General features: G+C 36.1%; 1 protein-coding gene across 1 annotated transcript; it reads right to left on the reverse strand.

The window, feature by feature from the left end:
• Positions 1-1,357: 1,357 nt before the first annotated feature.
• Positions 1,358-16,754, reverse strand: PSMC2 (proteasome 26S subunit, ATPase 2). Its single transcript, XM_016145925.2, has 12 exons — positions 16,595-16,754; positions 14,854-14,891; positions 14,416-14,497; positions 13,354-13,453; positions 9,496-9,627; positions 8,970-9,042; positions 8,503-8,598; positions 7,679-7,843; positions 6,724-6,811; positions 1,897-2,099; positions 1,716-1,812; positions 1,358-1,629 (listed from the first exon to the last, which is right to left on the reverse strand). The coding sequence occupies exons 1-12, from the start codon at positions 16,662-16,664 to the stop codon at positions 1,472-1,474; spliced, it is 1,302 nt and encodes a 433-aa protein (XP_016001411.1). The 5' UTR covers positions 16,665-16,754; the 3' UTR covers positions 1,358-1,471.
• Positions 16,755-17,705: the final 951 nt, after the last annotated feature.

The raw sequence follows: 17,705 nt of genomic DNA on the forward strand, positions 1-17,705 counted from the left end.
ATAATTCACTGTACATTTGATGTGTAGCTAGTTAGATTTTTATCATATAACTTAACTGAGATGTCAAGATTATTTAGAGCCTATAACACATTAGGCCTGAGTGAGGTCAACATATCCAATTTGAGTTGTCTCAAATTGGTGCATATGATGGAAGTTTGCAGCTATATGAAAAAGTGGTAAGACCTCCAAGAGTGGGTTCTAAATGCTTATATTTATCAAAACAAAAACATATATCTTTATTCATCCCCTAGTATATTTTATAAGCAGAACCTAGAAATGGTTCACTCTGTTTTATACCTCATTGAAAGACTATATGACAGGCTTAGGAAAAAAAAATTTTCTGATAAATTTCATAAAGAAAAATCAAGAAAGGATGTTGGCTGGATTTTTATGAAGGGCTTTAATTTTTCTGCCTGAAAACTTTCAAGTTTTAAATATTTCAATGCAACATTGGAGCATTTTCTATGTTGTTAACTTTTGTTAATTAAAAATACATCCAGCTCTATTTTACATTACTTATGAATACTGAACTGCAATAAAAACATTCTTTATTGTGCTTGAGTCTCAGTATTTGGGGGAAGGGAGTAATTGTAGTGGAAGTGGAGAGGGGATTTGGTGGTGTTTGCACAAGAAATAATTTTAGATCTGCTAAGAATTTTAATACAATTTTTATTTTAGAAATAAAATAAAGTCTAACAGGAGCTTTACTAATATTTTAAACCATTATTTTATAAAATGAAAGTAAGTACTTCTCTGTATGAAGCCAATTCTGGATTTTCTAAATTAGATTATTACGTGTACATATTTTTCTGTTTTATTACTTTGCTGATCATTAAAATCAATAAATTTTGATTAACTTGAAACCAAGTCAAATGGCAAAACAAAACATATTAAATCCATCAGCTGCTTCTTTCACTTAAAAAAAAAAAAATCTGGCCAAAGTTTTATTATTCAGTGTAGTAGGAAAAAAACATTGAAATGCATGTGGTCATGTGCCTAAATGGGCTACTTTGATGAGGGGCAGAAGAGCATAATGGTTAGAAACAGGCAATGTAGTTGACAAACTTGCACTTGAACCCTAGCTCTGCTATAAGTAAATTTAGTTAGTAGGAAAGTTTTTGCATTCATTAGATGAAAGTCCATTAGATCTACCTCACGGGGCAACTGGGATGATACCACACAATATATGCACAGTATCCAGCCAGCACATGCCTAAAACACACATGTTCTAAATAAGCACTTTATGATATGGAACTCTTAAATGGTAGAGGATCAAAAAACAGTCAACATACATTGTAATAAACTTTTCTGACTAATGACATTAGATGTCACCTTTTACTGTACTACAGAGAATATCTGAAAAACACAATTTTGAAACCATTTATTTTTGTGGGTGAAATGGTTATTAACAAGTCTTTATTAAGTTTAGATTTCCAATTAAAAGAAGTGTTTTCATGAAAGCCTTCAGGGCTCAGTTGTATGTCATATAACGGGGAGTAGCACTGAATTTGGCATAGGATTTAATGACCTTATTTACAGCTTCCAAGAAATCCCTCTCAGTAGCCATTTTGCGCCGTGCTCTGATAGCAAACATACCAGCTTCTGTGCAGACGCTTCTAATCTCGGCACCTTTTAAACAAAAAGGAAATAACAGACTTAAATAAAGCAGCCTGGACAGACAGACCATCAAATATAAGCAAGACCTTTCAACCTACCTGTGCTATTTGGACACAGTCGTGCTAACAATTCAAATCTGATATCTCTTTCAACACTCATTGAACGAGCATGAATCTTAAAAATGTGAGTCCGACCCTGAAAATAAGGGAATTATTAAATATTAAAATGAAAAACCATCACCTCAAGAATCTCTTTTCTAAAATGAAATGATTTTCTTACCTCTAGATCCGGTAAGCTAAATTCTATCTTTCTATCTAATCTCCCTGGCCTCATCAGTGCTGGATCCAAAGTGTCAGGTCTGTTAGTGGCCATCAGCACTTTAATGTTGCCTCGAGGATCAAAACCATCCAGCTGATTGATCAGTTCCAACATCGTTCTCTGTACTTCATTGTCACCTCCAGCACCGTCATCAAAACGAGCCCCTGAGAAGACGAAAGATAAGCTCTTCATATCCACTCAGCAGCACTAGCATAATGTGAAAGTACTGTAAATCTCAGCTCAAATCATACCCTCCAATGCAAGTGAACATCCAGTTTTAAGCAAATCCTATAAGAACCAGGTTTACATTAAACTAATTAGACGGCAAATCTTTTAAAAGACTCATCATAGATTTATTTAACACGGGCTCCTTTATTTTCTTTTAATCTTCTTTAAGGAATTTTGCTTTTTAAATCTCTCAAGAACACCTGTTGTTTAATATAATTATACCTCGACCAGGTAGCAGAATCCATGCAAACTTTAGCACTATGATGGTGTTGAATATGTAAGAAACTGACTACTCTTCTAAATTTCTCAAAACTCCTTAAAAATATGGCTAAGTCCATAGTATAAAACTATAGGAACTATACATTACACTCATTTGGATGCATTAGAGTACTCTTGGTTAATGTCAGTCTCTTTCAATTAACCCAAAATAGAAAACACACACACACACACACACACACACACGCCTCCAAATATGTATTTTCATGTTTAAATTATATACATACTACTATATTATGTATAATGTATTATACACATTATAAAACAAATAAATGAAAACTTTAAAGATAAGATTTAAATGCGAGAAAAAAATTTAGTATTTTCTTCCTGCACTCTAATACTGTTTAATACACAGTCCACTCTGGAAACCATAGCTTTAGAGCATCGTAACATAATGAGGCTTTTTCCAAAGATACTATAAAAATGACCTCAGACTTCCGGTCAATACTGCAAAGTAGGGAAACACTGTGCCTCCTCTCATGACCACATCAGAAAATTACAACTAAATTACAGAACCACCATTATTGTGAGTCACTTGAAGTCTAGTTGAACAGAAGTTCTAAAACTGGGGATATACAGAAAAGGCCACCTCAAGACTGGTAGGAGGGGTGGAGACATGGAACAGGCTGATCCCACACCCCTATGTGGCGGTTGAGAATTGGAAGGGTTATCTTGGCTGCAGAGGTCCCTCAAGAAGAGCAAGGGATCCCAGCCCTACACTGGGCCCCAGTGCTAGGAAAAGAAGTCCTTACAACTTCTGGTTGAGTGAGACAGAGAGTGGCTAAAGTCACACATATTCCTTTTAAGACACCCACACACGAAGTTACTTGCTGACAGACTCACTCATTCTGAGCTCCAGCCCTGGTGATTCTTTGAGACCCCACCCCACCGAAACTGCAGGCCCTCCCAAGATGTTTCCAGTGGCTTCTCAATACAATGCCCTGTCTTAGCTAAGGCTGTGGACTTTCCTAAAACCTCTCAAAGGTTTACAAAACCCAAACAAGCAGTATCTGGCCACAGTGTGCCCCATACCTCTTGCTAAGCAGTCACAAGCCCAGCATTAGCAGTAGATGGCTTCAGTTCACAGCTTAGCCTCTCCCAGGTACCACCAAGCCCAGCACAAGTGGCAACCATCTATAGATCACTTTACAGCTCATACAAAGTGGCCCGAGGCAGAGCACAAACAGTGGCCAACCATGGCCTGCACCAGAGCCTCTCCCAAGAGGCCCCAGAACCAACACAACTGGTGGCCAGCTTCAGACTAAACCAGAGCACCACTCAACCACCTCCACAAACAACACACCCAAAGAGCAGACTGGGCAGGCAACAGAGCCCCACTAAAGCAAATCCTACTTTGTAGGTTCAGCCCCTGCACAACAGCTCTTTCACTGTAGTAATGGCCAGTCCTCAAGACCAGTCAGTCTCAGGGTCAATCCCTCCCACTAATGTACAAACAGTAACCAAGGCTGAACTACAACAGAAGGGCACAAACAACCCATAAGGAACATATCCTGGAGCACGCAGCTCAGGTGACCAGGGTAGACTGTGTCACTGAGCCCCACAGCACACCTACTGTATAGGGCCACCCTACTAAAACCAGGAGAAATAGCAGCCCTACCTAATACATAGAAACAAACATAGGGAGGCAGCAAAAATGAGAAGACAAAGAAACATGTCCCAAATGAAAGAACAGAACAAATCTCCAGAAAAGAACTAAACAAAATGGAGACAAAAGCAATCTACCTGATGCAGAGTTCAAAAGACTAGTTAGAAGGATGCTCTATGAACTTAGGGGAAGAGTACATGAACTCAGTGAGAACTTTAACAAAGAGATAGAAAACATGAAAATGGAGATAAAAAAATACAAAAAAGAAATAAAGAATACAATAACTGAAATGAAGACTGCATTACAGGGAATCAATAGTAGATTACATGAAGCAGAGAACTGAATCAGTGATTCAGAAGATAAGGTAGCAGAAAACACCCAATCAGAACAGCAACAACAAAAAAGAATCCAAAAAAATGAGGATAGTTTAAGAGGCCTCTGGGACAATATCAAGAGTACCAACATTTGCATCTTAGGGGTACAGGAAGAAGAGAGAGAGCAAGGAATTGAAAACCTATTTCAAAAAATAATGATAGAAAACTTCCCTAACCTGGCAAAGGAAATAGACATACAAGCCAGGAAGCACAGAGAGTCCCACATAGGATGAACCAAAGAGGCCCACATAAAGACACCTCATAATTAAAATGCTGAAGGTTAAAGGCAAAGAAGGACTCTTAAAAGCAGCAAGAGAGGGGCAGTTAGCTACCTACAAGGGAGCTCCCATAACACTGTCAGATGATTTCTCAATAGAAACTTTGCAGGCCAGAAGAGATTGGCATGAAATATTCAGTGATGAAAAGCGAGAACCTACAACCAGGATTACCATATTCAGCAAAACTATCATTTAGAATCAAAAGACCAATAAAGAGGTTCCTAGATAAGAAAATGCTAAAAGAGTTCATCACCAAACCAATATTACAAGAAATTTTAAAGGGAAAGGAAAAATAAATAAAAAATATGAATTTAAGAAGGAAAAAGATCAAAAATATGAATAATAAGATGACAATAACTACATATCTATCAATAAGTACTTTAAATGTACATGGATTAAATGCTCCAATCAAAAGACAGTGTGGCTCAATGGATAAGAAAACAAACCCCTTATCTATGCTGCCTACAAGAAACTCACTTTAGATGGAAAGACTCACAGACTGAGAGGGATAGAAAAAGATATTTTATGAAAATGGGAGCAAATGTAAAAACATTAAAAAGCTAGCATAGCAATACTTATACCAGACAAAATAGATTTTAAAACAAGGCTATAACAAGAGACAAAGAAATTCCCAGTAATCCCAATTGTGGGTATTTACCCAAAGAAATCTACAACACTTCTTCAAAGGGACATGTGAATCCCTATGTTCATCACAGCATTATTTACAATAGCTAAGATATGGAAGTAATCTATGCCCAGCCATAAAAAAGAATGAAATCTTGCCATCTGCAACACAGATGGACCTAGAGGATATTGTGCTGAGTGAAGTCACACAGAGAAAGACAAATGCTGTATGATCTCACATATATGTGGAATCTAAAAAACAAAATAAACAAACAAACTGAAATACTCATAGATACAGAGAACATTTTGATTGTGGCCAGATGAAAGGAAGTTGGGGTGAGTAAGAAAGAGAAAGGGATTAAGAAGTACAAATTGGTAATTTAAAAAGCCATGGGGATATAAAGTATAGCATAAGAATATAGTCAATAATATAATAATTATGTATCGTGTCAGGTGGGTACTACATTTACCATTATGATCTCTTCTTAATTTAAATAAACCTCGAATCACCATGTTGTACACCCAAAACTAATATCATACCATATGCCAACTGCAATTAAAAAATTTAAAAACTTATTTTTAAAAAATGACTTCAGAGTCAGCACACTGCATCAATATACTGTGCTCAAATTAACTACTTAACTACAGGCTGCCCAAACCCAGTAACATCCATCCAGTCTAAAAGCAAAACTTCTAGGTAACTTAACCACAGTCCCTAAACAGTGTTACAGGGTCCATTATATTTCCAAGTCATTTTTGTCACTAAGTTAATTAAATAACAATGGTCAGGACATATGACACTTCTTCAGCTGATAAGGATTATTACTCTTATAGACTATAACAACAGTCAATAGAGTAATTTGGAGTTTTCAAAGTCTATCATATTTATTATTTACTTTAAAGCTCTCAAAAATCCATGAAATAAACAGCATAAATTATTGTAGCCTTTATAAATGAACAAACTGAGACTCAGAGTTAAAGTAACCTGTCCAGATTGCACAGCTAATACTGTATTTCATCAAATCTATGAAGCCAAAAGTAGCATTTTATGTACACTTTATGAAAAACTATCAATTAAATTATGCCCCACTGCTTTCTTGTCACATTAAATGAAGCTGTAGCCCAAGTTTGCAGTTGTTAAACGTGAAAATAAGTCATATGAATGAAATCAGAGAAGTACAAAGAAATACTCTGAGAAATAGCAATATTATATAATATTTCTTTTTTCCTTTATGGTGCAACCCTACTTTTTATTAGATGCGTGGTTTCAATGTGGCAGAACTTGTAAAATAGTTGGAATTAAAATTTTGTACAAGATTAACATATCAGGAAAACTCCACACATAACTACTTTTGAACTCTCACAAAATCCAATACTAAATTAGTTCTCTAACTATTCATACCTCCAATAGCATCAATTTCATCAAAGAAGATAAGGCAGGCTTTTTTTGTTCTGGCCATTTCAAAGAGCTCTCGAACCATCCTTGCCCCCTAATAAGAAAAAATAATTTGTTAATTTATAGTTGGTTTTAAACTCTTTTAGAATATAAGTTATACTTCAAACTTCTCAATATTCCTACCAGTATTCTCAACCATTATTACCTCAAGCTTTGTCAAAAATCTGAAGTTTGTTACCTATTCCATTAAATTAATTTTATTAGCCTCAAAACAATGTTAAGTAATTTCATGATTCTGTACCTATTAAATAGTCAATAACTTTAAGACCTAAAGAGGTCAAATTAACACTGTTAAATAAAGACACCATTTCAATCAGCAAAACTTGAGGAAATAAAAGCATCTGATCTATCACTTGGCATATCTGATCACTGAACTTGATTTCTAAGTTTTGATTAGGAAATAAAAGTACTATCCATCTCAACTCATGCAGCTCCTTTTCTAACTTTTATTGTAAAGTATACTAATCATTGTTTCAGATACAATTTGCAACCTTAGACTTACTCTCTAATGAAAAAAAACCTATATGTAGGCATGTATACACTGGTAGACAATCTATGTTCTCTTTCTCAGTAGAACACAAAATGCTGCCCCTGCAGTGAAAATACACTTTGAATGCATTTACAGGCATTTCTAGAGTATTTATTTTACAAACCTAATCTACAGAAAATATCATTCTTCTGAGTAGGACATATAGTGATTAAAAATTTTAAGCAGTTTATTTCCAAATGACCACAAGGGAAGGCTGGTGGCTTCTGGGCTTCTGAACTACTAATTACAATCCATCAATTGAGAAATTTCAAGTCTCAATTTTTCAATGTGGAAATGCCCCTTTAATTTCATCCATGCTTTATAAATCTTTCACAGAACTACATATTATTTGATTATAACCAATGTACCTACCTCACCGACATATTTCTGTACAAGTTCAGATCCAATAACTCGAATGAAGCAAGCATCAGTCCTATTAGCAACTGCCCGAGCACAGAGTGTCTTGCCCGTACCTGGTGGACCAAAGAGCAGCACGCCCTTGGGAGGCTCAATGCCAAGATTAACAAACCTCTCTGGCTGTAATAGACACAAATTTTAAACTTATCACTTCTGTATAATAATAATAAGACTTCTTCTACATCAATATATTTAAACCAAAATTAAGTCCACAATATATTTACCTGACCTCAATACAAACTTTACTTATTCTAAGATACAAGATCTAAACTTGACTAAAATCAAAATATAAGACTGAATGGCTTTTAAAGGTGTTTCTACTATCCAGGCTTAATGAAAATTTCCCCTCTAATTTAAAAAAAATCAGTGTTTAAAGAACAAAAGTATTATCTGGTATTTAATATCTTAGTTTTCCATTATCCTCTCAAGCTCAATCTGATTCAAGTTAAGCCCATTTCTTCTTTTATCATTAAAACATATGGTTTCTTCTATAATAACCTAAAACATTTTTAACATATTGCTAAAAGCTCTACCTCAACTTCCTTTGTCACTTAAAACAGAAGATCTATATTTTTTTGAATAGATTTGACCACTCTATCCTTTTGCTTTCTCTTTTGGAATTTACCAACTCTCCACACCTCTACCCTTAATATTTTTCATTAAGGAAAATGTAAAATTTAAAAGCTATCTATTATATAGGCAATCTTAGTGCACAGTACACAAAGGCTATCACATCTTTATACAAAAAAAATTTTAATGCAACAAACTCGGTCACTTACATGAAGTAGAGGGGTTTCAACTACCTCTCGAAGTTTCTCTATCTGTTCCTTACAGCCACCCACATCACTGTATGTAACATCAGGTTTTTCCTCCACCTAATAGAGGGATGAAAATGTACAACATATAGTCATAGGCTTTTGAATACTATTCCAAATGTTCTATTCAGTACAGAAGACCCAATACCCTAAAAGAAAAATCAGACTTAAAGCAAGTAAGAATTTTTTTTAAAAATACATTTCCCAGTGTCCTAGAATCACTTGCTATATTACTTATAACACAAAATAAGAGACAAACTAGTAAAATAAAAACCGATAGACTTCCACAACTAAAAAATGGTTTAAAAAAACATAGCAAGTCAATATATAGCCACATATTAATAGTTTATTAGTTAAAAGTTTCAAGATTTTTTGAGAAGGATGTAGTTGTATTCTAAGTCATGCCATTTCTTTTCCCTCCAGTTTCTTACCTGCATCATAGTAACTGTTGGGTCAATCTTTGGAGGCAGTGGAATGTGAATTTGATATTTATTTCTGTCCACACTAGGAAGGTAAAAAAGAGCCTCACTGACACATTCAAAAAATGTTCTAAGTAAATTACCATGTATTCTACATGCACTAATTACATTAGCTTACTTAATCTTCATAACTATCTTCGATCAAATGCTTCTTCCACCCATACCTGCACCATGTTACCTCAGACTGGCAAACTCAACTCTAAAATTCTGCACTTATTTTACAACATCTGAAGCCATTCATTAAAAAAAAAAAACAACAACAACAACAAAAAAAACACACATGGTGATGGGGAAAAGGAGAAAGGAGGGAGGTCAAGAAGTGGATGCAGAAGAAAGGACGTTCAACCACAGTACTCTAACAGATCATCCCCTGGTATCCCATGGCAACCAGTGCATTCAGTCAAAAGAAAGTCAAGGATGTGAATGTGACATGGTATCTTTAATGAAAGACGAGCATTTATTGCAAAAGAAATCTTACCCAACTCTCATTCCTTCTTCAATGTCAGTAGGTGCTACCTGATCACTGAGGTCCACCACAAACTTGGCAAACTGCTTCACATTGATAATGTACTTTGGATCCTCCGAATCAGCATTGATTATCTTTGTACATCTAACACAGCAAAAGGCTTGATTAGAGTAAGCAACCTAAACCACTACTAATGAATTCAAGTAACTAGATTCTCTCCTGGGCATGCAGCACACTGATGAGCAGGTGTAAACCAGAAAAGCAGAAACTGGGCCACTGTTAAAGATCTTTTTCTATTGAATACACTCAATCCCAAGGGTCCACTCAACTTTAGCTAAGCCATAAAATTTTCAAAAGGTACATTCCCCTGGAAAATTAAACTGAAATATTTCATCACTAAGGAGTTCTCTAATTTCTTGATTTTCGTAACTGTATTCCTTTATTGGTGTTACTCCTGTATGTCTTAAGTTACTCTCCTTTTTATTTTCCTATCAGAAGACAGTCTTTTCTTCACCAAGTTAAGTAACAGATGTGTTTTCCATTCTTTCCTGAGTTTATAGTTCAAATCCATTTTTATTATTGCTATTTTTAACTTAAATGTATTCTTTTTCTGTGTGACATGAAGACAAATTTGTAATACCATGCACATCATCGTGGAAAATAGTCTACTGCCTTTTCTTTTCTATACTGTCTACTGACTAAAAACAAAAACAAAAAACAATTCATGTTAGAAAGAACTCATGAGTTGTAACAACAAATATAGGGAAATACAAAGTAGTCACTAGAGTATGCATATATGTAGCACTGAAAGTAAGGTAAAAAATGCTTTGTCCTTGCAGCATAATTGTGTGACAGGACTCTGTCCCTGTCACTAGCCACGGTCTACCAAGGAGGTAGAATTATATATATAAAGTATCTATCACTACTTTATCTGACAGACCCTGCCAACACTGTATGCATAGATATGCGCTTTTTAATCTACAGCTGAAAAAGTAAATACTTGACTTCCAGAACAGTAAAGTAAGGATATTCAAAAATCTGCTCCTCTTTAAAAGCAAAGTGAACACTGGCAAAAACAGTCAAAATCAACATTTTCTGAACTCTGGATATGGTGGGGGAGGGTACAGAATGAGTATGGAGTTCCCCAAAGCCCAACCCCCAGAGAATTGTCACTATTTTACCTCTCTGGCAGCTAGCTGAAGAGCTCTATTCTCAGGACTTGTTTTTATTTAACCTGACTCAGAGCTCTCTCAGTATGAATACCCCTACCCACAGGGCATTTGTTGGAAACAATCAGTGAGAATCATTTAACATCAGGACTGTCTGAGGTGGTATTATCAGTTGAGGCTCATAGAAGACTAATCAAACACTTCAAAACAGCAACAAAAAATAACAAATCCTAGGGAAAGTGGAAATCTGATTTCCAAAGCTGACATATTATATTACATTATTTAAAACATAAAAAAATTATGAGAGACAAAAAGAAATAGGAAAGCATAACTCATACATAGAGAAAAAGCAGTCCATAGAAACTGTCCCTGAAGAAGCCTAGCAGTGGTCTTACTAAAAAAACTTTAATCAGTATTATATTTTTTTTAAAAAACTAAAGTAAACCACATTTAAACAATTAATGGGAAGTATGAGAACAACATCTCACCAAACAGAGACTATCAATGAAGAAATTAGACTGAAATATTTAGCTATAGAAAGAGATGATGTTCTGACACATGCTACAATATGAATAAATTTTCGAACATTATAATAAGTGAAAGAGGCCAGAAACAAAAGATCATAGATTTATATGAGATGATTCCATTTATAGGAAATATCCAGGACAGGCAAATCCAGAGACAAAGAGAAAAGCAGTTGCAGGGGCTACAGAGATTGAGAGGGGACCAGGGGCTATAATGGGTATAGGGTTCTTTTTTAAGGTGAAAAAAATATTCTGGAAAGAGTAAAACTGAAGTTCTTAAGAAATGCTGGGGCAAGAGATGGGATGAAGGTAGTGGTGGTGATAACTTTACTAAAATGAGGACAGGGAAGTGAGTAAAGAGAAGTTGCTGAAATTTCCCAGCCCTCTAGCTCCACTGTTCTTCCAAAATATTGGAGATTTGAGACAACAGGAGACTGAAAACAACTTCTCTGGGGGAAAATGACCATTCAAATGAAAAGATCTACAAGTACTGACACTGAAGGTTCCCCAACTAAACATCCAACCATATAAGCTATAGTGAAGCTTAGGATCAATATGCTCCACTATTAGATCTAGAGCTTCTATCAGCTTTTTGGTCTCCCACTAAAACTAAAATCCAAAGTAAGATTATCAGACATCTAGCATAAAAGATAGATAGGAAACAAGCAAAGAGAAAAAAACATCTTAGAGGAAACAGAAACCTTCCAGTTATTAATTTCCTTACAGATGAGAACTTACTATTACCCTGATATAAGAACAGATCATTCAAAAAACAAAAGACATACATTGAAAGAAGAAAGGAGCTCTTAGAAATTAAAAACTTGAGAAAATAATTGAACAAAAATTAAAAGGACTCAAAAGTTAAAAAAATCTCACAAAAAGTAGAGCCAAAACACACACACACAAAGCAAGAAAGCTTAGCATATTATAGGAGCAATCCAAGAGGTCCAATATCCAAATAGAAGTCCTAAATAGAGGACCAAGAAAATGGAAAGAAAGAAAGAAATTAACAAACAAATCAATTTAAGAAAAATCTGCCACATTGAAGGGCATGAAAGCCCAGCATCATGGATGAAAACAGACCAACAACAGGGTACACATCATCATGAAATTTCAGAACAAGTGAGAACAAGAGGAGACCCAACAACCTGCAAAGAAAAATGAGGTTACATATCACGACTGGGAATCAGCGTGACTTCACACTACCACCACCAGAAGGTGGAGGGCAACAGAACGATGACTTCAAAGTTCCTAAGGAGAAATAACTTTACACCAGCCAAGACATTTTCAGACATTTGTATTCTCAAAATATTACCTCCCAAATGACCCTTTTTCAGGAAGCTACCAGATGATTTAGCCCACCTAATGAGGGTGCAAGTAAATTGAAAAGAGTTGGTATACAAGCAACAGGAGAGAGGCAAAGGGAACCTACAGGATAAGAAGTCACAGGATGACCATGATTCGACAGGCATAAAGAATAACTGGTCAAACAGAAGGTCAGAAAGTGCTGGGAATGACGTTTTCAGGACAATGAACCTGGGTGAACACCAGATGCGGCTGGTGCACCTGAAGTACACCAGAGAAAACCTGATGGACCTAATATACCTGAAGAGCAATTTAGACAATCAGGAAAAATTGATGGGTTAATAATATACATTAAAAAAAACAAAACAAAACAAAAAAACCCTGGAAAATGAAGGCAATTATGACAAGGAAACAAAAAGTGGTGCAAGAAAGGAAAAATAATCACAGTATACTACTTGGCTATTTGTAAATAGGGTGTACTTAGCTATAATTATAAAAATAACGAATACTGATCTAACCTAAATCTTAATGTAATTACATTAAGAGGATGCAGGGATAGGAAGACACGCAGCAGGATTAAGAGGACCAAACTCTTCAGTAGTTATGTCTGAGGAAGGGGCAGTGGGACAAGGATTGGAAGGAAGGTTTCTACATTTGCTCTGTGTCTTTCTGTATTACTTGAATCTTTTATATGACTGTCTTCACCTATTTCTTGAATAAGTATTTAAGGCATAAAATTTTAACTCCAGATACTTGTGTAGAAAGCTTTATTTACTTGGAATTTGGAATAAAAATTCTTTATGAACTATCCCATTATACCCAAGATTCTAAAAAGTGCCTGAAAGATAAAAATAAATTTCCACAGAGCATACCTTGCAACCTGCAAAGGCTGTTCACTTTGGAGCGTTTGCTTATCTGCAGCCAAATCCCAGAGTGCTGGTGGCGCCAGGCCTGTATCAGACTCTTTAATACCTACATAAAGAAAGATTACAAAATTCACTGAAATATAATGCAACACCCTAACGCAGAGATCCCCAAAACCCCAAGCTGCAGACCAGTACCAATCTGTGACCTGTTAGGAACCGGGCCGCACAGCAGGAGGTGAGCAGCTGGTGAGTGAGTGAAGCTTCATCTGTATTTGCAGCCATTCCCCAGTGCTAGCATAACCACCTCAGCCCCACCTCAGATCATCAGGCATTAGATTCTCATAGGGGCACTGGTCCCTGGTGCAGTAGTTGGGGATTGCTGCCCTAAAGCCAGTTTTCTCAACCTCAGCACTATTGACATTTTGAACTAAATAATTTGTGGGTGGGGGGTGGGGGGTGGGGGGTGGGAGGGTGTCCTGTGCATTCATTATAGGATGGTTAGCAGCATCCCTGGACTCTAACCAATAGATGCCACAAGCATCACCTCCCTCTCAAGCTATGAGAATCAGGAATATTTCCAGACACTGCCAAATGTCCTAGAGAGAGGGGAAGGCAAATCGCCGAGTTGAAAACCACCACCCTAAAATAGTCACAAGCCAAAAATTTAATGCCATATTTGACATTTTTTTTTTTGTGGCCGAATACTATAAAACTTCACCACTCAAGTTCCCAAGAAGAAAAGTTTCCAAATACTAGCCAATAGCCTACTTACTAATGTGATCGTATTTTTTCCAGTAAAAAACTTTAACTTGTTTATTACAGTTTATTGAACTTTGACCAACAGAAACATTACTTGCTTAAAGGATAATGTTTCTTAATTGCTTAAGAATTAAACTTGGTTGTCAAAGTTAGTAAAAGAGATTGTTAAATGAGATCCAATTTCTTAACAGATAAAAAGATGATAATTTTCTTTAGACTGTAATTTATGAAAGAGAAACATTTGTATTTAAACTCCTTTGGTATAATTAACACATTACATTTAAAGGGAAACAGGAATAATATATATACCAGTGAGCTCATTAATTTTCTTGAGAAGTTGTTGAATGTCATCTTCAACCTGCTTGATCTGCCTAGAGTAAGTGCTCTGACCCTAGAAGAGAACGATCAATTTAATTAGAATATCAGGAAATCAGTAATTTATTAAACTATAAAAACATTTAACAGTGACATGCATTTTAAATACAGTAAACAATGGTGTAAATTATTTCAAATGTTTTTCAATATAGTACATTTTAATTACAAATAGTATAAAAATAATGTATAAACTTAGACACATTGACACTCTGATCTATCCTAGACAGAAACTGTAGGTAGGTAACTTTTTTCAGTTAGAATTACTATAAACTGCTAGATATCCTCTTCTAATTATTTTGGAAGAGCAATACCAACAATAGTTTTTATTTCAACATAAAATATCTATATTTTATGGACATTCAAAGGACTTACATAAGTTTTCAGCAAGGCAATATCTCCCTCATCCAGAGCTGAAAGAAGAGACAATACATGAGATTCAAACGTAAAAAACTAAAGATAACAATTTTCTGCTCAATTCAAATTGCATTAGTAGAGTGAGAAAAATTATGCCACGTTATGATATACATACAACTATCACATAGTTCTTAGAACCAAGAATATTTTATCTAATTGGGTAAAGGCAGATTTAAAAAAAAACACATATATAATATAGCTGCTGAAGAGTCTCAAAGGGATGTGACAGAAGAAGAGGGAGCCCAAAAACAGAGTTTGAGAATGAAAACAACCTGGCACTATTTTCAGCAAAGTCATCATTTGCTACATAACCTTGGAAAAACCATTTAATCTCTCTAAGCATCAGTTTTCTCATCTGAAAAATAGAGATAATACTAATATACCTTCATAGTATTGCTACAAAGATCAAATAAGATATGAAGAAGCACATAAAATTCTATACACATTAGTCTTAAATGTATTCAAGAGATAAATTAATACATTTACAGAGTAACACATCCAGAGAAATGCACAGATGAAATGTTAAATTTCTATAATTAAGTTGTCCATTAGGTGACTGAGTACCTCTGAGGTTTGCAGTGTCCTAAAACATTTTCAAGGGAAACATTATTAGATGAAAGTAGAGAGAAAATCTTTCTTTGGAGGGAGGGTAGAAATGGAAATGGAGAAGGGTGCTATGAGAGGTTGAAGTTGCTTAGCAAGGCAAGAGTAAAAGACAGGAAAAAGCCGTCAGGAGAATGCTTAAAATAGCCTATAAAGAACCAAAAAAGAAAATGGCAGAAAGATAAGACAACAAAAGGACTACTGGGAAGAAATCATGTATGAAAATGGTGAGTAAAAGTGGTATAGTTTCTAAGGAGAGTAATTTGGCATTGTCTACTAAATTACAACTCCATTTCCAAAATTTGCCCGTTTTGTGTATGTGGTAAAAGTTACATAAACAAGGTTATTCATTGCTCTATAATGGCCAACAGATTGGGAAAATTTTAAATGTTCATCAATAATAATTACATACATCACTGTATATCCAATAAAGTGGAATACTATGCAGATGCAGACAACACTGACTATATAATATGAACTGATTCTTAAAATACATTAAGATTGAAAAAAGCAAGATGTACAGCATGCTACAATTATGTAAAAAGGAATATGTAAGCAAATTTGCTTGTACATGCATAGAAAATGTCTAGAAAGATAACGCAAAATGCAACATTAGCTGTCTCCGTGGATAAATGGGTGGCTGGAGCCAAGAACGAGACACTTTTTAATGTATTGTTTTTGGCCTTTTGAGTTTTAGGCAGGCACATGTATTATCTAGTCAAAGGAATTTTTTATTAAAGAGAGTTACGTCTCAGGACCCAGTGATAGTAGCTGTCACACTTGAGAGGGATGAGAGACAGGAATGAGGATCCAAGTAACTAAGTTCCGCCAGGCGGGACTTCAAGGCCTGCAAGGCCAAGCAGGGTGCGTGACTTCTTCAAGACCTGAAAGGCCAGTGGGAGATGATTACAGAATCTGAAGCTGGATGAGGGAGACAGAGAAGGCAGGAAGGTTAACCGGATGGCGCCCCAGACCAAGGTCAGACCAAATCACAAACGACATAAAAGGGACCAAGCGCGGAGCAGAAATCCAGCCTCCTCTTCAGGGCCAAGCCTGGTCCTAAATCGGGCCGGAGCTCCTGCCTTTGTCGACTGACCTCGGATGGGCTTGTCGTCCTTCTCATCCTCTTTGGTTTTCCGCTGATCAGCGCCGAGATAATCCGGCATTTTAGAAGATCCAAGTCCCTCAGCTCCTTACCGATTACACAGCACCTTCCCCACTTCCGGTGGTGCCTCCCTTTCCCTTCCTCCCCGGAAGTAAAGCCGACCTCTCCGGCGCTTTTACTCGCAGCCGGAGAGACGGAAAAGAGCAGTGGGAGACACATGCTGACGTTCAGGTCGCAGTTATGGGGTGTAAGAATAATTCCCTGTGAGGAGACAGCTGGATCTATCCTGGCCCTCACCATAGCGAAGTTTCCAGATTTCAAAAACAACCTTGACTCAGTCCTTGAGTTTAAGCCCAGATTTAGTCATTTATTCACTGTGCATTCTTGGATAACTTTTTAAACCTCTGTGTGCTTTAATTTATTTCCGCTTTACCTCACAGTATTGTGGAGGCTTTAAATAAGTGTGTAAAGTACCCGGTACGTTAGATACATAATAATAGTGGCTGGATCCGCAAATATAGTGAAAGCAAATAGGAGTTGTTCATTAATTTAATGTTAACTAGGGGATGAGGAGGTAAATGGTTTCATTCTTGAGCCTGCTGCCAAAGCAGAGTGATACCATCCTCCTACAAGGAAGTTGGAAAAGAGAAGTTTTGAAAAAAATGAGTTTGGGAGATGAGTGGTAGAGGGCAGCTAGGAGATAATTGTAGAAATGAAAAATTGAAGAAAAGTCTGACCCTTCTGAGAATTAAAGGACAGAGAGTAAAAAGGTTTTGTACAGGATGGGAGAAAATGTTTGCATGTCATATATCTGATAATGGGTTAATATACAGAATATATAATGAATGGTAACTCAGGAACAAGAAAAACGCCCAATTTTTAAAATGGGGTATGGCCTTGATTAGATGTCTCTGCAAGGAAGATACATAAATACCCAATAAATGTGTGGGAAAAATCCTCAATATCACTAGCCACTGGGAAAGTTCAAAGTTGGGTGCCACCTCATACCCATTAGAATGGTGACTATAAAAAAAAGAAAGAAAGAAACTAAGGGTTGGTGAGGACGTGGAGAAAATGGAAACCTGTGCACAGTTAGTGGCAA

The sequence above is a fragment of the Rousettus aegyptiacus genome, unplaced genomic scaffold (assembly GCF_014176215.1).
Source record: "Rousettus aegyptiacus isolate mRouAeg1 unplaced genomic scaffold, mRouAeg1.p scaffold_m13_p_13, whole genome shotgun sequence".
NCBI classification, from domain to species: Eukaryota; Metazoa; Chordata; class Mammalia; order Chiroptera; family Pteropodidae; genus Rousettus; species Rousettus aegyptiacus.

Bases quoted from the DNA above. Each gene is read 5' to 3' on its own strand.
- PSMC2 (XM_016145925.2), bottom strand. From the start codon at position 16,664: ATGCCGGATTATCTCGGCGCTGATCAGCGGAAAACCAAAGAGGATGAG. The intron at 14,892-16,594 runs GTCAGTCGACAA...CTCTTCTTTCAG, and splicing joins GGACGACAAGCCCATCCGAG to CTCTGGATGAGGGAGATATT. The intron at 9,043-9,495 runs GTAAGATTTCTT...TTACCTTCCTAG, and splicing joins GAAGAAGGAATGAGAGTTGG to TGTGGACAGAAATAAATATC.